A 17,318-nucleotide genomic window follows, 5' to 3' on the forward strand; every position below is an offset into this window, starting at 1 on the left:
AGCTCGTATCTGGAAATACTCGCATGTAGAGCAGCTCGTATCTAGAGGTACTACTGTATAAGAAATTTATCTATCTATGAGTCTAGAGAAGAAATAAAAAGGCAAAAGGTACAGCGACAAAGCTTTTGGTAGCTCTGGAATATTCATTTTACCTCAGCAAGTGCAGAAACCCTTGAAGACTCTCACAATGGACAAATAATGTATTGTAATGTCTTTGACATCAAGTCTGAAACCATGAAACCCTTAGATGCCTTGGAGAATAGTGGCCCCAAAGAAAGATATTTTGCCTAGAGTCTCATACGCAAGTTCATGGCATAGACAAACTGAGACTGCTCAGTTTGTAGCTCAGTCAGTTACCTATTATGCTATAGTAGTAACTTACTTCTACAAACACAGTGTATATACTTTTCTGTAAAATAATCAGGTATTATACATATTGCTTGCAATGTGTTTCTAATATATTTCCATGATACCTGCATGTGATACACATCCTCTGCATTTTCTCCAACAGAACTGTCGGTTAACACAACCATATTTCCTGTTTCACTTGATGTATGGGAAGAAAGGGAAGATGACGAGTGTCGGACTGTACCCAGCATATTCAATGGGCTAGAAAAATATACAAAGCAGCTATTAGCAAATATTTTCTTAAGCTTGTTTAATGAAGAAAATTTCATACTGAAACATGATGAACTTCAAATGTCTGTATATAACATGTAGAGACAAGCATTTTTTAAAATTTCTGCAAGGGAAACATAAGCAATTTTTTAAAAAATCTACATTGTTCCCAATTGCAAATAGTTAAAACTTAGCAATATAAATAAATTCATCATACTACTCTCTTTTGGAATATACAGTAGAAGGTGAAGAAAGGTCTAATATATGTAAAGAATGGAAATATAAATATAATTATATCCAGATATTGTCTTTTCTTTTTTTTAAACTAATAATCTCTCTCTTCCAAGTTCTCATCAACTCCATCTAACCCTCTTTCAACTTCCTCTCAAAAATATTATTTATTTCATACTGGTTGCTTTTGTAATTCAAATTCATCTGGCAGCAACCATTAATTTATGACTGCTGACTGTAATTTATTACAGCTGTCAAATGTTGGTCTAATCTTAGCACCCAAATTGCGAATCCATTCTGGAGGGGGGAAAATTTCTCTCCCCCCCCCAGCTCCCAGAACCTAGGATGGACAGTTGATATAGTATTTCAAAGGCAATACCCACAGCCATTCGGCCTCCAGGCACCAATGCTTCACTGAACTGACACGGGGTGGAGATATACTGATACTACATAAACAAATAATGAACTTTCGGACAGCAAAAACAATCTTATAGGAAACTAACTGATACCTGTGCTTCGTTACAAAACCATGTAATGGGGCTTGATAAATTGACACTTAAAGCTTTAAAATTAATGAGTAGTTTAAAAAAGGGACTGTGCTATTTTGTTAGAGATGGTAAACTAAGTTTCTGCTACAGATGAAGACATATTTGCATAGCATAGACTTTCAATTTGTCCCTCAGATGAATTGGTCAGGACCTCCCTGTAAACAACATTTCTGGTTTTACTCTATAGCTGGAGGATGACCAGGCTGCCAGGTGAACTGACTCTGGAGCATGCCACATAGAACTGGCCATGGGAGAAACAGGCAGCTATCCTTACTTATGTTTTCCTAATCACATCTATAAATCTTTTCCTGAACTTTTTGCCTCTTTTCCCTTTAACTAGTGTTACAGTAGAAGAAACAGATTCATCTGAACTGAGGAGGAAAATAAGGGGGGGAAATCTGTCTCTGCCAATCATCCATCAGTATTCATCTGGCTAGTGGGGCTTAGCTCAACTATTCTGTAGTAAAGCTGCTTGCTGCTATGAAAGCAAAAGCAAAACTGAAACTTCTCTGCTTGTATTTTGCATTTGGATCAGATTTCAGGTGGGGAGGGAGGAGTAGAACTCATTAGCATCAGAGCTTGTTAATAATAATAATATAAGAAATATTCATGCTCCAATAGTCATTTTGAAAAATCCTTACTTAGTGAACACCTAGAAGGCAAGAGGAACATGCATGGCAAATTTCAAGTTTATAGCTTTGAATAATCCAAAAATCCAGTTTGTAGTGGCGGTTAAAAGTGGAGGAAGAAGACCAAGTCGCTGCCCGGCAAATATCTTCTATCAGTGCTTGTGTCGACTAGGCTGCCGATGTAGCTGCACTCCTGGTTGAATGAGCCATCACTCCAGCCGGAGGCGATTGAGATCTTGCTTTATAAGCCTCCTCAATACAATCCCTAATCCAACGACTGAGGGATTGTGAGGACACCCCTAGACCTATCTTGCTCTGGGCAAAAGACACAAACAACCTCTCAGTCTTCCGGAACGAAGCTGTCCTTTTAATGTAGAGCTTCAAGGCTCTCCTCACATCGATCTTGTGCCACCTGAGCTCAGAAGGGTGCTGGCCATGAGTACAGAAATCCGGGAGAACGAGTTCTTGTTTCCGGTGAAACCCCGAATTTACCTTTGGTATGAATGAAGGATCCAACCTCAGCACCACTCTATCCGGATGAAATACACACAAGTCCTGTCTAATGGATAGAGCTGATAGTTCAGAGACTCGGCGTGCTGATGTTATAGCAACTAAGAACAATGTCTTAATAGAGAGGAGCCTAATCGGGATTGCCCTCATTGGCTCGAAGGGAGGTCCTGTAAGTGCACGGAGCACTAGGGAAAGATCCCACGTTGGAAATCTCCTTATTGGAGGGGAATGTGTGTTAATAGCACCCTTGATGAAGTCCCTCACCCACGGGTGTTGAGCCAAGGAGCGAGATTCCGGCAAATGAATTATGGTGGAAAGAGCAGCTATTTGCCTCTTCAAGGTGTTAGGGGCCAAGCCCCGCTCGATCCCCGTCTGGAGAAACTCCAATACCGAAATTATGGAAGCCTCCTTTGGATCACATTGAAGGCCGAAACAAAATTTGCAAAAGGCTGCCCACGTTGCTTGATAAATCCTTACTGTTGATGGACGCCGAGCTGCCTGCATTGTGGTGATGACCGCATCTGGTAGATGTTGTTGCCTCAGTCTATTCCGCTCACATGCCATACGGCTAGCTGGAACCACTGGGGGCTCGGGTGATGAATGGACCCCTGACTGAGAGAAATGTCCTGCCCTGGAATCCTCCAGGGGGGAGACACTGATAAGGCTACGAGATCGGCGAACCATGGGCGTCGTGGCCAGTACGGTGCCACTATGACCACTTCTGCTCGCTCCTGAATTACCTTGTCCAGCACCCTCTGTATAAGACATGTCGGGGGAAAGGCATATAATAGGCCTAGGGGCCATGGTGACAAGAGAGCATTGACCCCCTCTGCCTTCGGTGTTGGGAAACGAGAATAGAACCTTACTAGTTGAGTGTTGACCTGTGTTGCAAAGAGATCCACCAATGGAGTACCGAATCGATGAACAATCTGTTGGAATAATCCTGGATCCAGCCTCCACTCTGAGGGATCCAAAGTGGACCTGCTTAACCAGTTCGCCTGTATGTTGCTGGTCCCAGCAACGTGTTCTGCCGACAGCGAAGCCAAGTGGGTCTCGGCCCAGTTGAAAAGGGCTGTGGACTCGACCATCAGGCGGAGCAACCTCGTGCCCCCTTGATGGTTCAGGTGGGCCCTGGTCGCAACATTGTCGGTTAATACGAGCACATGCCTGCCCTGAACCCACTGTGAAAAGGCTTGAAGGGCAAGGAAGACTGCCTTCAGTTCTAGGTAGTTGATGTTGACGGGAATCAAGTCCTCCGAGACCAGAGTCCCTGGGCCATGTGAAGGCCCATGTGAGCCCCCCAGCCGGACAGGCTCGCATCCGTCGTGAGGATCAGGCGGTCCCGGTTGCAAAAGAGTGAGCCCTGGAGAAGGGCTGGGGAAGCACACCACTTTAATGATTCCCTGACTTCTGACAGAATCCGTACTTTCCTTTGCGAATGACTCATCCTGACCTTCTGAGATGGGAGAAGGAACCATTGGAGGACCCTGATATGGTGACGGGCCCAAGGCACAATGCCTATAGTCGATACTACAGTCCCCAATACCTTGGAAAGCAAGGCTAGAGGTACCCGCTGTTGGAGTCGCAGATGAGCTATTAACTGTGGAATGTTTGTTATTCTCTCTGGGGACAATGTCACGGTACCTGTGGATGTATCGATGATCGACCCCAGGTGCAGCAATCTGGTCGTAGAAAGAAGGTGACTCTTCTCTTCGTTGATAGTGAATCCGTGAGACTCTAGAGTCTGTCTTGTGAATGCTAGATCTTTTAGTGCTCGGGACAGGGACCTGGACAAGATGATGATATCGTCCAGGTATGCCAGCAGTCGGATGGCACGAGATCTGATGTGGGCTGTCAAGATGTCTAGCAGTTTTGTAAATGTTCGGGGGGCCGAAGACAGCCCGAACGGCATAGCCCAGTATTGATAGTGGGACCCATTCAGGTAGAATCGGAGGAACCTCCGGTGTGCTGGTATAATTGGCACATGTAAATAGGCTTCTTTTAAGTCTATTGATGTCAGGAGATCGTGCTGTCGGATGGATTGCAGAATGGTTTGGAGGGAATGCATCCGAAACCTTCTGTATTTTATGAAGGTACTTAAATGCTTCAGATTGAGGATCATCCTGACACCTCCTGATGACTTTGATACGAGGAATACTCTCGAATAGAATCCTGTACCTTCTGCGTAACAGGGCACTTTTTCTATTGCTCGAATCTCTAAGAGATGAGCGATCTCCCGTTGAAGCTGTGTTCTTTTCTGTGGGTCCCGAAGAATTGGACACTGCCCAAAGTGGTTTGGTGGGGGCTGGAGGAACTCCAAACGTAAGCCCTGGGATATAGTGGCTAGCGCCCATTTGTCGGAGGACATTGTCTGTCAGGAGGCCTGGAAATATTGAAGCTTGCCTCCTATGGGCTGAAGATTGGAGTCATTTAGTAAGTTTGAAGCCCCTCTGGTTGCCTCGAAAGGGACACCTCGTTTGCTGGTAACCCCTCTGCCGATCCTGGAAGGGCACTCGGTCACTTCTAAACCTGGTCTGATTATATTGATTCTGAGGAAAAGGTCTGGTAGTCTGACCTGCAGTGGGCGAGGAGTCCCACCGAAAGGGCTGCCGGAGAGGATAGGGAGTGGTTCGACGATCCTGGCATCTATAGGCTCTGGGGAGGGACTTCCTCTTGTCCTTGTCCTCAATGAGGACTGGCTCTAATGCTTCCCCAAAGAGTTTGTCTCCCTGAAAGGGCGAGGAGGCCAGATTCCATTTTGATTTCAGATCAGCTGGCCAGTTCCTCAACCACAGGAGGCGTCTGGAGGAAAGGGTAGTTGCCATGCTCCTCGCCGAGAACTTGGCTGCATGGAGGGTGGCATCGGCCAAAAACTCAGCTGCCACCAGTAACTTCCCTAGGTCATGGCGCAAGCGACCGTCCTCTGGCCCAAGGCGGGATTGCATTTCCTGCAGCCAAACAATTGATGCCCTGTTGAAGAAGGATGCGGCAGCCGCCGCTCTAAATCCCCAGCCAGCCATCTGATGAGTCTTACGCAACAGAACCTCTGCTTTCCTGTCCTCCGGCTTTAGGCTGTCGCCTGTCTCCGAAGGCACCAAGGCTTTAGAAATCAACTGTATCACTGGCTGATCAATTGGAGGAAATTCCAACAACTTCTCCACCTCCTCATCAAAGGTGTAAAATTTCCTCTCCACTGCAGAGGGGCCTTGTGCCGCTGCTGGGTGCTGCCAGGGACGTTTAATGCTCTGTTGGAAAATCTCTGAGGAAGGTATGTGGTCTGACTCGGGTTGAGGCTCTTTAAATAAGACAGTAGACGGTTTAGCCCCATCAGTAGTTTCTGTTGGCTTTGTAGGGCCAGGCAAGTCTACCGCTTGTTTGGCTTTGTGAAGCAAAACCCTAAAAACTGATGCTTTGAACAAACCAGCCGCTACCGATTGTTCAGGAGGTGTCTCATCATCTGAGAGTTCATAGTCCTTCTCAATGTCATCTAAAGGGGACGCTTTATCAGCCCAAGACCCCAGACCCGAGGGGGGCGGTGCAGACCAGAGATTTCTGGATGGAACTGGGCGAGGATGTTGGCTAACTTGATTCACCCCCGCCGCCATCCCTTGAGAATAAGCGTTTGTGATCATTTCTTGCAAGGCAGGAGACATCTGGTGCCAGGTTTCAGGCTGTGCTCGCAACCCAGCCGCTGTGGGTGTAAAGGTAGCTGATGGGCCCTGCGTGCTCCTTAAAGAATGACTTGCAGAGCCTGGCCTAGTCCCACTATGGCCAGGAGAAGGCAGAACCTGGGCCATGGTGACAAAGTGCCTGTCTGGGGACCAGTCTCTTTCCGAATATGTCTCTGCAGGCCTCATGACAGGTTGAGACATTGGATAGTCTCTGGCCAAGGGCAAATGTGAAGGCATCGCAGGCATCACCGGAATGTGGAGGGATGCCTCCAGCTTTTCCTCCAGGGCCTTGATACGCCTCTCTGCCTCCTTGAGGGAGGATGAACAGACTTGGGAGGCCTTGGCTTTATCCCTAGGCTTGGACTTGACTTTGTCCTTAGGGGCATTAGGAGGAGAGGTCACCTTCTCAGGGATATGATCCTCCATAGTACTTACAAATACTCAAACGACACTCAGAGCTTTATAGAAGCAAAGCACTCAATCTCACAGCAAGAGAAAATGGCGACTGTGGCCTTCAAGGGCTTGCGCATGTGCAGATTAGCCCAACCGTTCTTCGCGCCCATCATCTGGGCGGAGAGGAACTTTCCCGCCTTGACAGTTATGGAGAGCATGGTAAAAGGCTCCCCAAAATGGCAGCACGGTGAGGCAATCCCCTTTAGCGCTCGCACCTTCCCATCTGTGAAGTGGGAGACTCCCCGGGAAGAACAAACAATGCCATGGTCTGCCTCTCTTTGCTCTTTGCTGGAGCTTAAAAGAGCCGCAAATTGACGAGAAACGGCTGCGGCGGCAGCAGCAATCAAATCGGCCGCCAAACAGCTGAGAGGCGCTGGCAAGCAGCCAAGCCGGCAATTCTCTTCAGGAATGCCGTTCCTCGAGCTTCCCAGTGGGGGGGGGCAGACCCCCCCCCCACCTTCAGCTCGCAGCCGGGTTTGGCCTCGGAGGCCAGGGACCCCAGGCTGTGTTGCTCCTCGATCGGGGCAGTACCCTCTGAGGGAAGGGCCCCCCGAGGAGAAATCGGTGGGGGCGGTGCCCGCGGAGGGCAGAGACACCTTCCTGATGTTCTTCTCTTTACCTGCAGAAAAGACAAGAAAAGAAACATTACAAAGGTAAATAGCATTTAATAATCAACTTTCTACTACTTTCTACTACTCAGTGAAAACTTAACAGTCTCTACTCAGGGACTGAGTTTTTAAAACTGAGCTCCTGGGGGCTGCTAAGGGGGCGGTGACTGTTAATTATTTAAATTAACTCAGTCTCTACCAATAGGATTGGTTAATCACCCATGTTGGACTCTCCTTCCAGAAGCAATGGAGAATATTCATGCTCCAATAGTCATTTTGAAAAATCCTTACTTAGTGAACACCTAGAAGGCAAGAGGAACATGCGTGGCAAATTTCAAGTTTATAGCTCTGAATACTTCAAAAAGTCTTGTTTATGAGACTTTTTAGTTACAAGTAGCAGATATATTAATTATTCAATTTCATATGTTATTTGAAAAGACAGGTACAGAAAGACTCTTCTAATATAGAAAGTGTATAAAATAATACCTGTGACGATGAATTACTTTGATGCTCTCTGGACTCATTGGACTGTGTGATACAAGCATATTGCTCCGTGGTGTACTTGTTCCTGAGCAGGCTGGACTCAATTTTTCAAGAGTGGGTAATTCCTGTAGAGGACATTAAATACCGGATAAGGCAGAATACAGTGATACCTTGTCTTACAAACTTAATTGGTTCCGGGACGAGGTTCTTAAGGTGAAAAGTTTGTAAGACGAAACAATGTTTCCCATAGGAATCAATGGAAAAGCAATTAATGTGTGCAAGCCCAAAATTCACCCCTTTTGCCAGCCAAAGTGCCCGTTTTTGCGCTGGTGGGATTCCCCTGAGGCTCCCCTCCATGGGAAACCCCACTTCCAGACTTATGTGTTTTTCCAAAGCTGCAGGGGAATCCCAGCAGGGGAATCCCAGCATCGCAAAAATGAGCACTTCCCTGGCAACGGAGGTCCAGAGGTGGGGTTTCCCAGCGAAGGGAGCATCAGTGAAATTGCAGCATCGCAAAAACACTGAAGTCCTCGAAACCCCACCTCCGGACCTCTGTGTTTTTGTGATGCTGTGATTTCACTGAGGCTCCCCTCGCTGGGAAACCCCACCTTTGGACTGTGCTTATTAAAGCATAGGTGCTTCGCTGGCAACGGAAGTCCGGAGGCAGGCCATCCCAGTGGCAGCAGTGGGTTTGTAAGGTGAAAATAGTTTGTAAGAAGAGGCAAAAAAATCTTAAACTCCGGGTTTGTATCTCGAAAAGTTGGTATGATGAGGCGTTTGTAAGACAAGGTATCACTGTATAAATATTGTTTATAAAACAGGATACAGTTAATATGGCCCATTACCAGCTCTACATGCTTGGAAGATAACAGAAATGAAGTAAGATGAAGAAGCTGAACAATTGAGTTATGGTGACAAAATCGTTTCCAGACTATAACAGAAAGACCATAGGTAGAGACAAAGAGTATTGGAATTCTGTACCTTAGAATATCATTGATAACGTTGTGCTTAAACTGGATTATTTCTTGGCATGGAACGATAACATGAAGATAATAATATCACAAGTTCACTAAATTAACAATGTGTGGTTAGTGGAAAAGCTCTATTGCACCATTTTTTTATTTGTTTGTTTGTTTTATTTGCTGCTTATCTTACAACAGAATCATTTCTCAATGTTGAATTTCAGTGAAATCAAAGACAAAATTATGCATATTTAAAAAAATAAAGAGTAATTGTGAACTTACATGGTACAAACTAGATCGCATCATTTGAAATTGGTCAATTAATTTCTTATGGAGTGGACGCATCTCAGGATGTACAAACTTCTCATGTACCGCCAGACCTATCCCTAGGATATGTACCTATTAAAATTAAAATCACAACTTAATATTCAGTTTCAGCAAGACTACAATATAATGCTTTCAATATTTCAATATTACTAAAATAGTTAAATATTGGGGCTATTTAAATTATAAATTATAATTTATGATTACTAGATACAATTTACAGATTCTACTAGTAAGAATTGTAAATGATAGCTAAAAAATAATTGATTTGCTTCCCTGGTAACTATTCTGAAACAAATATTCTAGTAGCAATGTTAAGACCAATGTTCCCTCTAATTTTTTTTCGGAGTGTCTGAGTGGCACTTTTTCATGCCTAAGCACAGATGTCACCCAAGACAACTTGTTGCATAATTATTTGGGGCTCGGTGCTGGGGCAGAATAAGGTCCCTTCCCACTATGTTATTCTGTTATTTTATATTTCAATTAATATCATTATCCTCTTATACATCCAGATAGGCCATCATGCCCATTCCTCCTTTTTATACATTCTTCTTAAAAGAAACAAAAAACCTTATACAACTTTTTCCTAATTAATAGGAAAAAAAATTCCCTTCTTTTTTATTAAAAGAAATTATTAATAAAACAAAACCAAAATCTATTACTATTAAAACTAAAACAACCAGCAAAACCAAAAACACAACTATTAATAAATCCATGCTTTAAAATCTTCATTTCTTAAATATTTATCATAGTATTATACTAATCTAATAATATGTATCTTCCATTAATTTTACCTATGTAATTCTATATAGTTCTAAAATTCTAACACAATTTTACGAATTAATACATCCTAATACTAAACAACACCTAAACATATCTTTTACCATCATTCCATAGTCAATCCATATTTAATAATCAATCATCCCTCCTCAAATTTCTACCACTGTCGCATTTCTGGGTACCTCTCCTGTCTCTCCTCCTTTTCTCTCTCATTTGTTTCTCATTTCTCCCTCTTCCTCCCCTTTTCTCTCATTCCTTCCCCCTCTCACTTCTCCTCTCTTTTTCCATTCCTGTCTCCACCCTCCCTTGTGTGTGTGTCTGAACTCTTGAACCATTTCCAAAAACAGGTGAGGGCTGGGGGTTTTTTCTCTCTTATTATTTGGGTGCTTTTTACCATATGCTTTAAATCAAGAGTCACTTCTCTCTCTCTCTTGTTTCTCTCTCTTTCCTCTCATTCTCTGCCTCAATCATTTTCTCATTTCTTTTTTCTCCCCTTTTTTCTTTCATTTCTCTCTCTCTCTCTCTCTCTCCATTCCTCTCATTTTCTCTCTCTCTTGCTTTCTTTCTCTCTTGCTATCTCTCTCTCTCTCTCTTGCTATCTCTCTCTCTCCCCCCCTCTTGCTCTCTCTTTCTCTCTCTCTTTTTCTCACTCTTTCTCTTTCTTTCTCTCTTGCTTTCTCTCTCTGTTCTCTCTTTCTCTCTCTTCCTTTCTTCTCTCTCTATCACTCTCTCTCTCTCTGTCGGTGGTGGGCCCCCGCACTGCCTGTCCCACCTGTTTCCGAGGCAGCACTGACCCAGAGGCAGAAGGAGAGCACGCTCAGTCGCTCCATTGGCAGCACCGGGGTGAACGCCGGGCCAGGATGGAGCCATCTCTCTTTGCCGGGCCAGCTGCTGCTGGGAAGGAGCGGATAGGGTTTTCCGCCCGGCGCAAATGCCGCTCTGCCCGCCCGCCTCCAAGCACAGCACAGCGGATGTGTTAATTCTATTGCCGGTGGCCAGAAAAACTTGGAAGCCACGAAGAAGGAAGCTCAGCTTCCGGTCTCGCAATCTTTTGCTCTTCGCGCCCTCAGCAAAAAGTTGCAAGAACGGAAGCTGAGCTTCCTTCTTCGCGGCTTCCAAGTTTTTCCGGCCACCAGTGATAGAATCTGCCCGGGAAAAAAAGGTTTGACACCTCTGCGCTAGAATTGGAATCTCCTGCACGGAGGTCTCAAATCTAGTGCGCTATAGCGCATAGCGCAACTTAGAGGGAACCTTGGTTAAGACTATGAAATAATAGCAGTTTTAATTGGATAGATAGCAAACATGGAGATATATATGAAATTGCTAGTTTTAAGGAACCATAAAACAATCTAGCATACTTAAAGTTTTTTTTAATATGAAAAGGAAATGTGAGTTTTAGAGCATAATCTCTTTAAAAATATTTGTTCAGAAACTGTGTACATTTCTATTTATACTATTGAAGATGCAAGTGGTTAATAAAAGTTAGCAATTACCATTTTTTAGATCTGCATTGTCCCCACTTTCTTAGTTTTCAGTTATTTTCAAATACCTAAAATACCACTATCTGTATTTGTACTGCATCTCATGCATTATATTATACAGGTGGACATCAAATTCTACATTTCTGGAAAAAAATTGGTCATTAAATTCAATTATTGTTTTAGAACATGGGTATCAAACTGGCGGCCCGCAGGCCAGATGCATCATGGGCAGGCTACATCCACGCCGGCTCTGCACAGGCAAAAACGTCATGATATGTCATGTGACTTGATTGAGTTTGACACCCATACTTTAGAATATAAACATAAATCAGATGTATATGTAGTTTAATATTCTGGGTTTTCAGCATTTTATATACTGTAGTTTGAATAAGCCTAGGTACTTTGCATAATATCAAAGGAAACAAATTTTATTACAGTATTATTTTATTTTAATTTTAAAAAGACAAGAATACCTGTTCGTGCATCAGTTCTTTCAACTGTGTGATTTTTTCTGCATCTCCAGGATGAGAAGAGATATAATCCCTATCAAAAAAGGCCTGGAAAAGAAATATTATCAGTTGTACTTTACAAACAATCTGTTTCTTAAGAAACAGGAAAAACAAAAATTATCCCTGGCATCTTTATTTTCTATACAATGTAACATGGAAAGCCTCACTTGACCTACATTTCATGACTATGGAATCCATTTTAAATATTTTGTCACCTTTTCTGCAGCCTGTATTTCCCCCATTCTTGGATTTTATAAATTCAAAACCCAACGCATATAAATCACTGGCAAAGAAAATTTGCTGTAAAACAATGTTAAACAATTTTAGTAGACTATATGTTTATTTTAAATTTCAACAGTAATACTATCAATGTGTTTCTTGATAAAATCCTGAAACTTTCCTACATGTTTATTTCCACTTAATTATCGTGTTTTTGGAGTATAAGACGCACCCTTTTCCTCCCTGAAGAAGGCTGAAAGTTTAGGTGCGTCTTATACTCTGAATGTAGCTTTTTTAAAAAAGCTTTTTTCCAGCCCTAAGTAGATACTAACGATCTTCCCAGATCTTACTTTTTCATTGTTACTCTCTCCAAAGAATGTTTTTCCACCCCTTTACAAGCTTTTTCTCATTTATCTACTTGCTCCAAATAAGTTTCTTTCCAGCTGTAACAAAGTGCTAATGATGTTCCAAGCTCTTACCAGCTTGTTTGTTTGTTTAATTCAACTTCTATGCTGCCGAATCCCGAAAGACTCAGTTCTTTCACTATCACTCTCTCCAAAGAATATTTTTCCACCCCTAAGTCTTTACAGGGTTTTTTTCATTGTTCTACCTGTTCCGAATAAGTTTCTTTCCAGCCATAATGAGGTGCTAACAATATTCCCAGATCTTACCCGCTTGCAGCCTCTTTCATTGTTAATATCTCCAAATAAGTTCTTTTTTTAAGCCCTAACCAGGGGATAAAATAATGTGCTGAAGCTGACCAAACTAATGGTGCTAGCCAGATAAATATCTGGTAGGCAGATTTAACACCCATTTTCTCCCCCAAAACTAAGGTGCGTCTTATACTCCAAAAATACAGAAAGTAGAGTATATCTTTCTAAATGTAAGTTTAGAAATTATGAATATAAAAGTACGTTTGTGGATTTTCTGTACTCAGATAATCCAGAAATAATTTTACTAATTTACATTTTAAGTAAGATCATTACCTAACAGCTTAGTTGCTGAAAAGTAATAACTTCTTTAGCAATTGTCATTATTCTTCTCTTTAGACAACATTATCAAGATAATGACTTTTGTTGTTTTATTCACAAAGCAATTTCTAAGGGACCATTTATTATTTTTCAATATAATTATAGACTTTTCTCTTTTAAATGAATTTCATATTTATACAAACAATAAAATATGATGCTATGACAATTTACTTATACACAGAATGTAGAAATAAAATAAAATATTTATAGTTGTTTAGAATAGACTACAGACATAAAGCTAAGCAGTGTTATAATTATGAAAACTTGACACTATTTCTTACATAATTAAACATTTATATACTGTATACTATTAAACATAACAATGACACATAACCGTATAATGAAAAGCTGCTGAAAGTAACAATAATCAGAAAATTCTGAATTTACCTCCTGATATCGTGCTATGCCACCATTCACAGCAGCATCAATAACTCCATTCAGACACATACTGAGTAGATTGATGTTCCCATGCAACTGTTTGTGTTGATACTGGCTTATTAGTGTCCTTAACTCCTGATTTTTGTTCTCCACTACTTGAATAGCATTTTCTAATGGGCTTACTTCAACCTATAAAAGAATGTATCAATTTACATATATGTATATTTATAAATTATTTATTTATTTTTATACATTTGTTAAAAACTTATTACAATAGCATAATATAATGCAAACTAAACTTAAAGAAAGAGAAGAGAAATAATATAATCAAAGGGAAAAATACAAAGGGAAAAGAAAAAAGAGGCGAGAATATAAGAATATAATGAAGAGGGGAAAAAATATAAAGAAGTAATTTCCAACCTTCACAATCAGTATAAATAAAAGTAGTGCCTCTTAACTAATTCTAAGATTATAAATAATTCTCTGTTATATCCTATCCCTTATCTATAGGGAAATTCATAAATATCACAAGTCTGGATGTCAACAGAAAGTCCAGAAGTAATAACGCATCTTGTTTTAACCTTGTTCAAATAAGCTAACTTTATATTCCTTCCCTTTTCTTCTAATAGTTTTCTGTTCAGACAAATATTGTTGTAGGATTTGTCATTTGACATTTAAGTCGTTTCTTTAGATGTCTTCCATAATCTCACAGTTAAACCTCTAATAACCTCGACGTAGACAGATATAGAACAGTAGATAGCACAGCAGTCCTTCAGGTGTTATTTATTTCCACCTTTTTCCTCCCTTTGTCTTATCAGTACTTCCCAAGGTTGTAGGAATTTAGTATATATTCCATTCACCAGTAGATGGTGCCTTCAGCTTAAATTTCAATGTTGTACAAAATCTGACAAATATTTATTCCATTTTTTTGGCAAATAGTCAATATTAAGACAAATAATTCTAGCATTTTAAAATGCCTTACCAAAATATTGTCAATAAAGTTTAAAAATCCAGTCTTTCTAAATTTTAAACATTCTGTGCTCTCTCTCTAGTTCCTTTCTTGGGGGGGGGGTCTCTTTAGTTCTTTTTGGGGGGGTCCTTTTTTGAGGGTCTCTAAAGTCCTCAGAAAGGGGCAGCATTGAAATCCAATTAATAAATATTTTTTCTGTCTGTAATTATTCGCTGCTTTGACAAGCATTTCAAAGAGTCTCTTTTTCCAGGGTTTATTTTCTTTGGGGTTAGGTTCTAGGTTAAAAAAAAGAATCATCTCACTCAGTTTCGATCACTATTCAACTTCACTGCTCCAGCACATTTTTTTGTTTCTTCGACTGCCCCAGCTTCATGGCAGCCATAATGGCTGCCTCTCCTCTTCATGGCTGGATGGGAGGGAACCCCTAGGTCCAGCTGGAGAGCCACTAGTCTCCGTGACCTGCAGGGTACCCCTCCTTTCTTCATCCTCCCTACAAGATGACTTTAGCTCCTGGGTGGGGCTCCAATGAGGATTCTTTGCAAGTTCATGTAGTCTCACTCCTAGCATCTGATCTCGCTGTGATGTCAAACTGAGTGTCTCTAATAGTTTAAAAGTAGTAAATAAGCAATTTCCAAAGTGAGGTTAGCAAACTTATTGTCCTTTAACAGGCACCAATTGCAATTGTAAACAAGAGGGCTATTCCTGTTTCCCAACATTGCAGTTTCCTTGCAGGAAGCAGCCATCCTGAACACCTGTGGACAAGTTTGTGTCCTCTCCTTATCCTGAGACGTTCCCTTATAGTTTCTTATGGTTGTCAGTTCTCTTTTCATGGAGACATCTTCAATGGACCACTCCTCTCCTAGGAGCCCTTCTATTAAATTAGTGTTAATTATGTGAAATACTCATTTGTTACAACAAGCATATTTAACATGCTATTTTATCCATTAGATAAAAAAGTACCCACTCTTTCTCTTTATGTTATACCTTAACTTGCAAAAATAAAACATTACCAATTCTCGTCTTTCCACTTCAAACCACCGAGAGATTCCAGGTAAACTGTGAGTCAGGGTTAGAGTGGTACGTTCAATCCACAAGCTCTACAAAGGAAAACATAATATACGAAATGAAAAACCAAATGTGCCTTATTTTATTTGTCTATTTGCAAATCTTATAGATTGCTCTAATGTAACATACAAATAATCAATAAAAACAACAGTTAAAATGAATTCCCCTGGAACAAGAGATTGTTTATAAAACATTAACGATAATAAAAGAGCCCAATCCCATGGCTGTGAAACCATTATAACAGAATAGTCTTCCTGGCTGTAGAAGAATATGGATATAACCTTGAAGAACCTATATAAGAACCATCAACTTAGCTCTGGAAAGGAAGAGGGGATGATAAGAAAATCCAAGAAAATTCTACCTTGATTCTGGTTTGGTGTCAATGTGAACAGAGGGAAACTTTGATAGGTTTATAAGAGTCTGTTACTTATATACATACTTATTTATCCTATTTCTAAACCACTCAACTCCTTCAGAGAGATATTGCACCATTCTATACAACAACATAGTTCCAGTATCAGGTTTTCACTAAAGGTGAGGCAAGGAAGAGGCAACTGCACATGATGGAGAGGGACTATTCCAGAGAAAGCGAAGTGACTGAAAAAGTATATTTATAAGGCTCCTGAAAGTGAAAAGTCTTTAATTCAGTGAATGAGTGAATTGTACAGGCAAACATTAAAGGGAAAAGACAATCCTGCAGATAACAGGTTCTGAACTGTGAAGGGTTTCTAGATCATGTGCAGCTTCTCAATATTCTTCAAGGTAAGCCCCACATAGAGCTTATTATAAATAGTCAGGAAGTCTTTTCCTGCCATTCCAGGAAAAGTAGCAATTGGCACACTAGATGTAAGCAAATTCTTTCTTAACTTTGACTACGTCTACTTTCTAAAACAGGATCCACTAGTGGTGACCACCTGTCAACAATTGTGTCCCACAAGGCAGCATTCTAGGACCAGCCCTATTCATTCTTTACATAAACAATCTTTCTGATCATATTATAAATAACTGCATTCCCTTTGCTGACAATGTTAAACTATTCAACACCACTGACAATACTTCTACCCTTCAAAAAGAACCTAGATCATGCATCACAACGGTTTGATAACTGGCAACTTCAAATCTCAACCAATAAATGCTCTGTTTTACACACTGGCAAAAAGAATCAGAGCACAAAATACAAACTTGGAGGACACAACCTTGTAGATGACCCTCACTCTGTTAAGGACCTTAAAGTACTCATATCTAATGACCTAAGAGACCATTGTAACATTGCCAAAAGGGCACTAAATTGTTAATCTAATCTTGTGTAGCTTCTTCTCTGGCAATATTAAACTGCTAACCAGAGCATACAAAACATTTGCCAGACCAATCCTCAAATACAGCTCATCTGTCTGGAACCCATACTGCATATCAGACATTAATGCAATTGATTAATAATTAATAATTGATTAATTAATAAGGTTATAATAATAACCTCATTAATACAATTGAGAGAGTTCAGAAATATTTCACAAGAAGAGTCGTCCACTCCTCTGCTCGCAACAGAATACCTTACTCCACTAGACTTGAAATTTTGGGCTTAGAAAACCTAGAGCTATGTCGCCTTCAATCTGATCTAAATGTAGTTGATAAAATCATCTACCGCAATGTCCTACCAGTCAATGAATACTTCAACTTTAACCACAACAACACAAATGCACAAAATAGATTCAAACTCAATGTAAACCACTCAAAACTTGACTGCAGAAAATACGACTTCAACAACAGAGTGATCAATGCCTGGAATGTACTACCTGACTCTGTGGTTTCTTCCCCAAACCCCAAAAATTTTAACCTCAGACTGTTTAT

The 17,318-nt window shown here is 41.0% G+C and overlaps 1 protein-coding gene across 1 annotated transcript in view; it reads right to left on the minus strand.

Annotated features, from left to right (window-relative positions):
• The window catches only part of DOCK3 (dedicator of cytokinesis 3), a 167,170-nt gene that overhangs the window by 31,049 nt on the left and 118,803 nt on the right, over positions 1-17,318 (minus strand). The window contains exons 44-49 of the mRNA XM_070736728.1: positions 15,416-15,502; positions 13,445-13,624; positions 11,772-11,855; positions 8,996-9,112; positions 7,755-7,876; positions 474-609 (exon numbers count right to left, since the gene is read on the minus strand). Coding sequence (XP_070592829.1) covers positions 474-609; positions 7,755-7,876; positions 8,996-9,112; positions 11,772-11,855; positions 13,445-13,624; positions 15,416-15,502 — 726 coding nt within the window. The remainder of the gene's footprint in view (positions 1-473; positions 610-7,754; positions 7,877-8,995; positions 9,113-11,771; positions 11,856-13,444; positions 13,625-15,415; positions 15,503-17,318) is intronic.

The sequence above is a fragment of the Erythrolamprus reginae genome, chromosome 2 (assembly GCF_031021105.1).
Source record: "Erythrolamprus reginae isolate rEryReg1 chromosome 2, rEryReg1.hap1, whole genome shotgun sequence".
Lineage (NCBI taxonomy): Eukaryota > Metazoa > Chordata > Lepidosauria > Squamata > Dipsadidae > Erythrolamprus > Erythrolamprus reginae.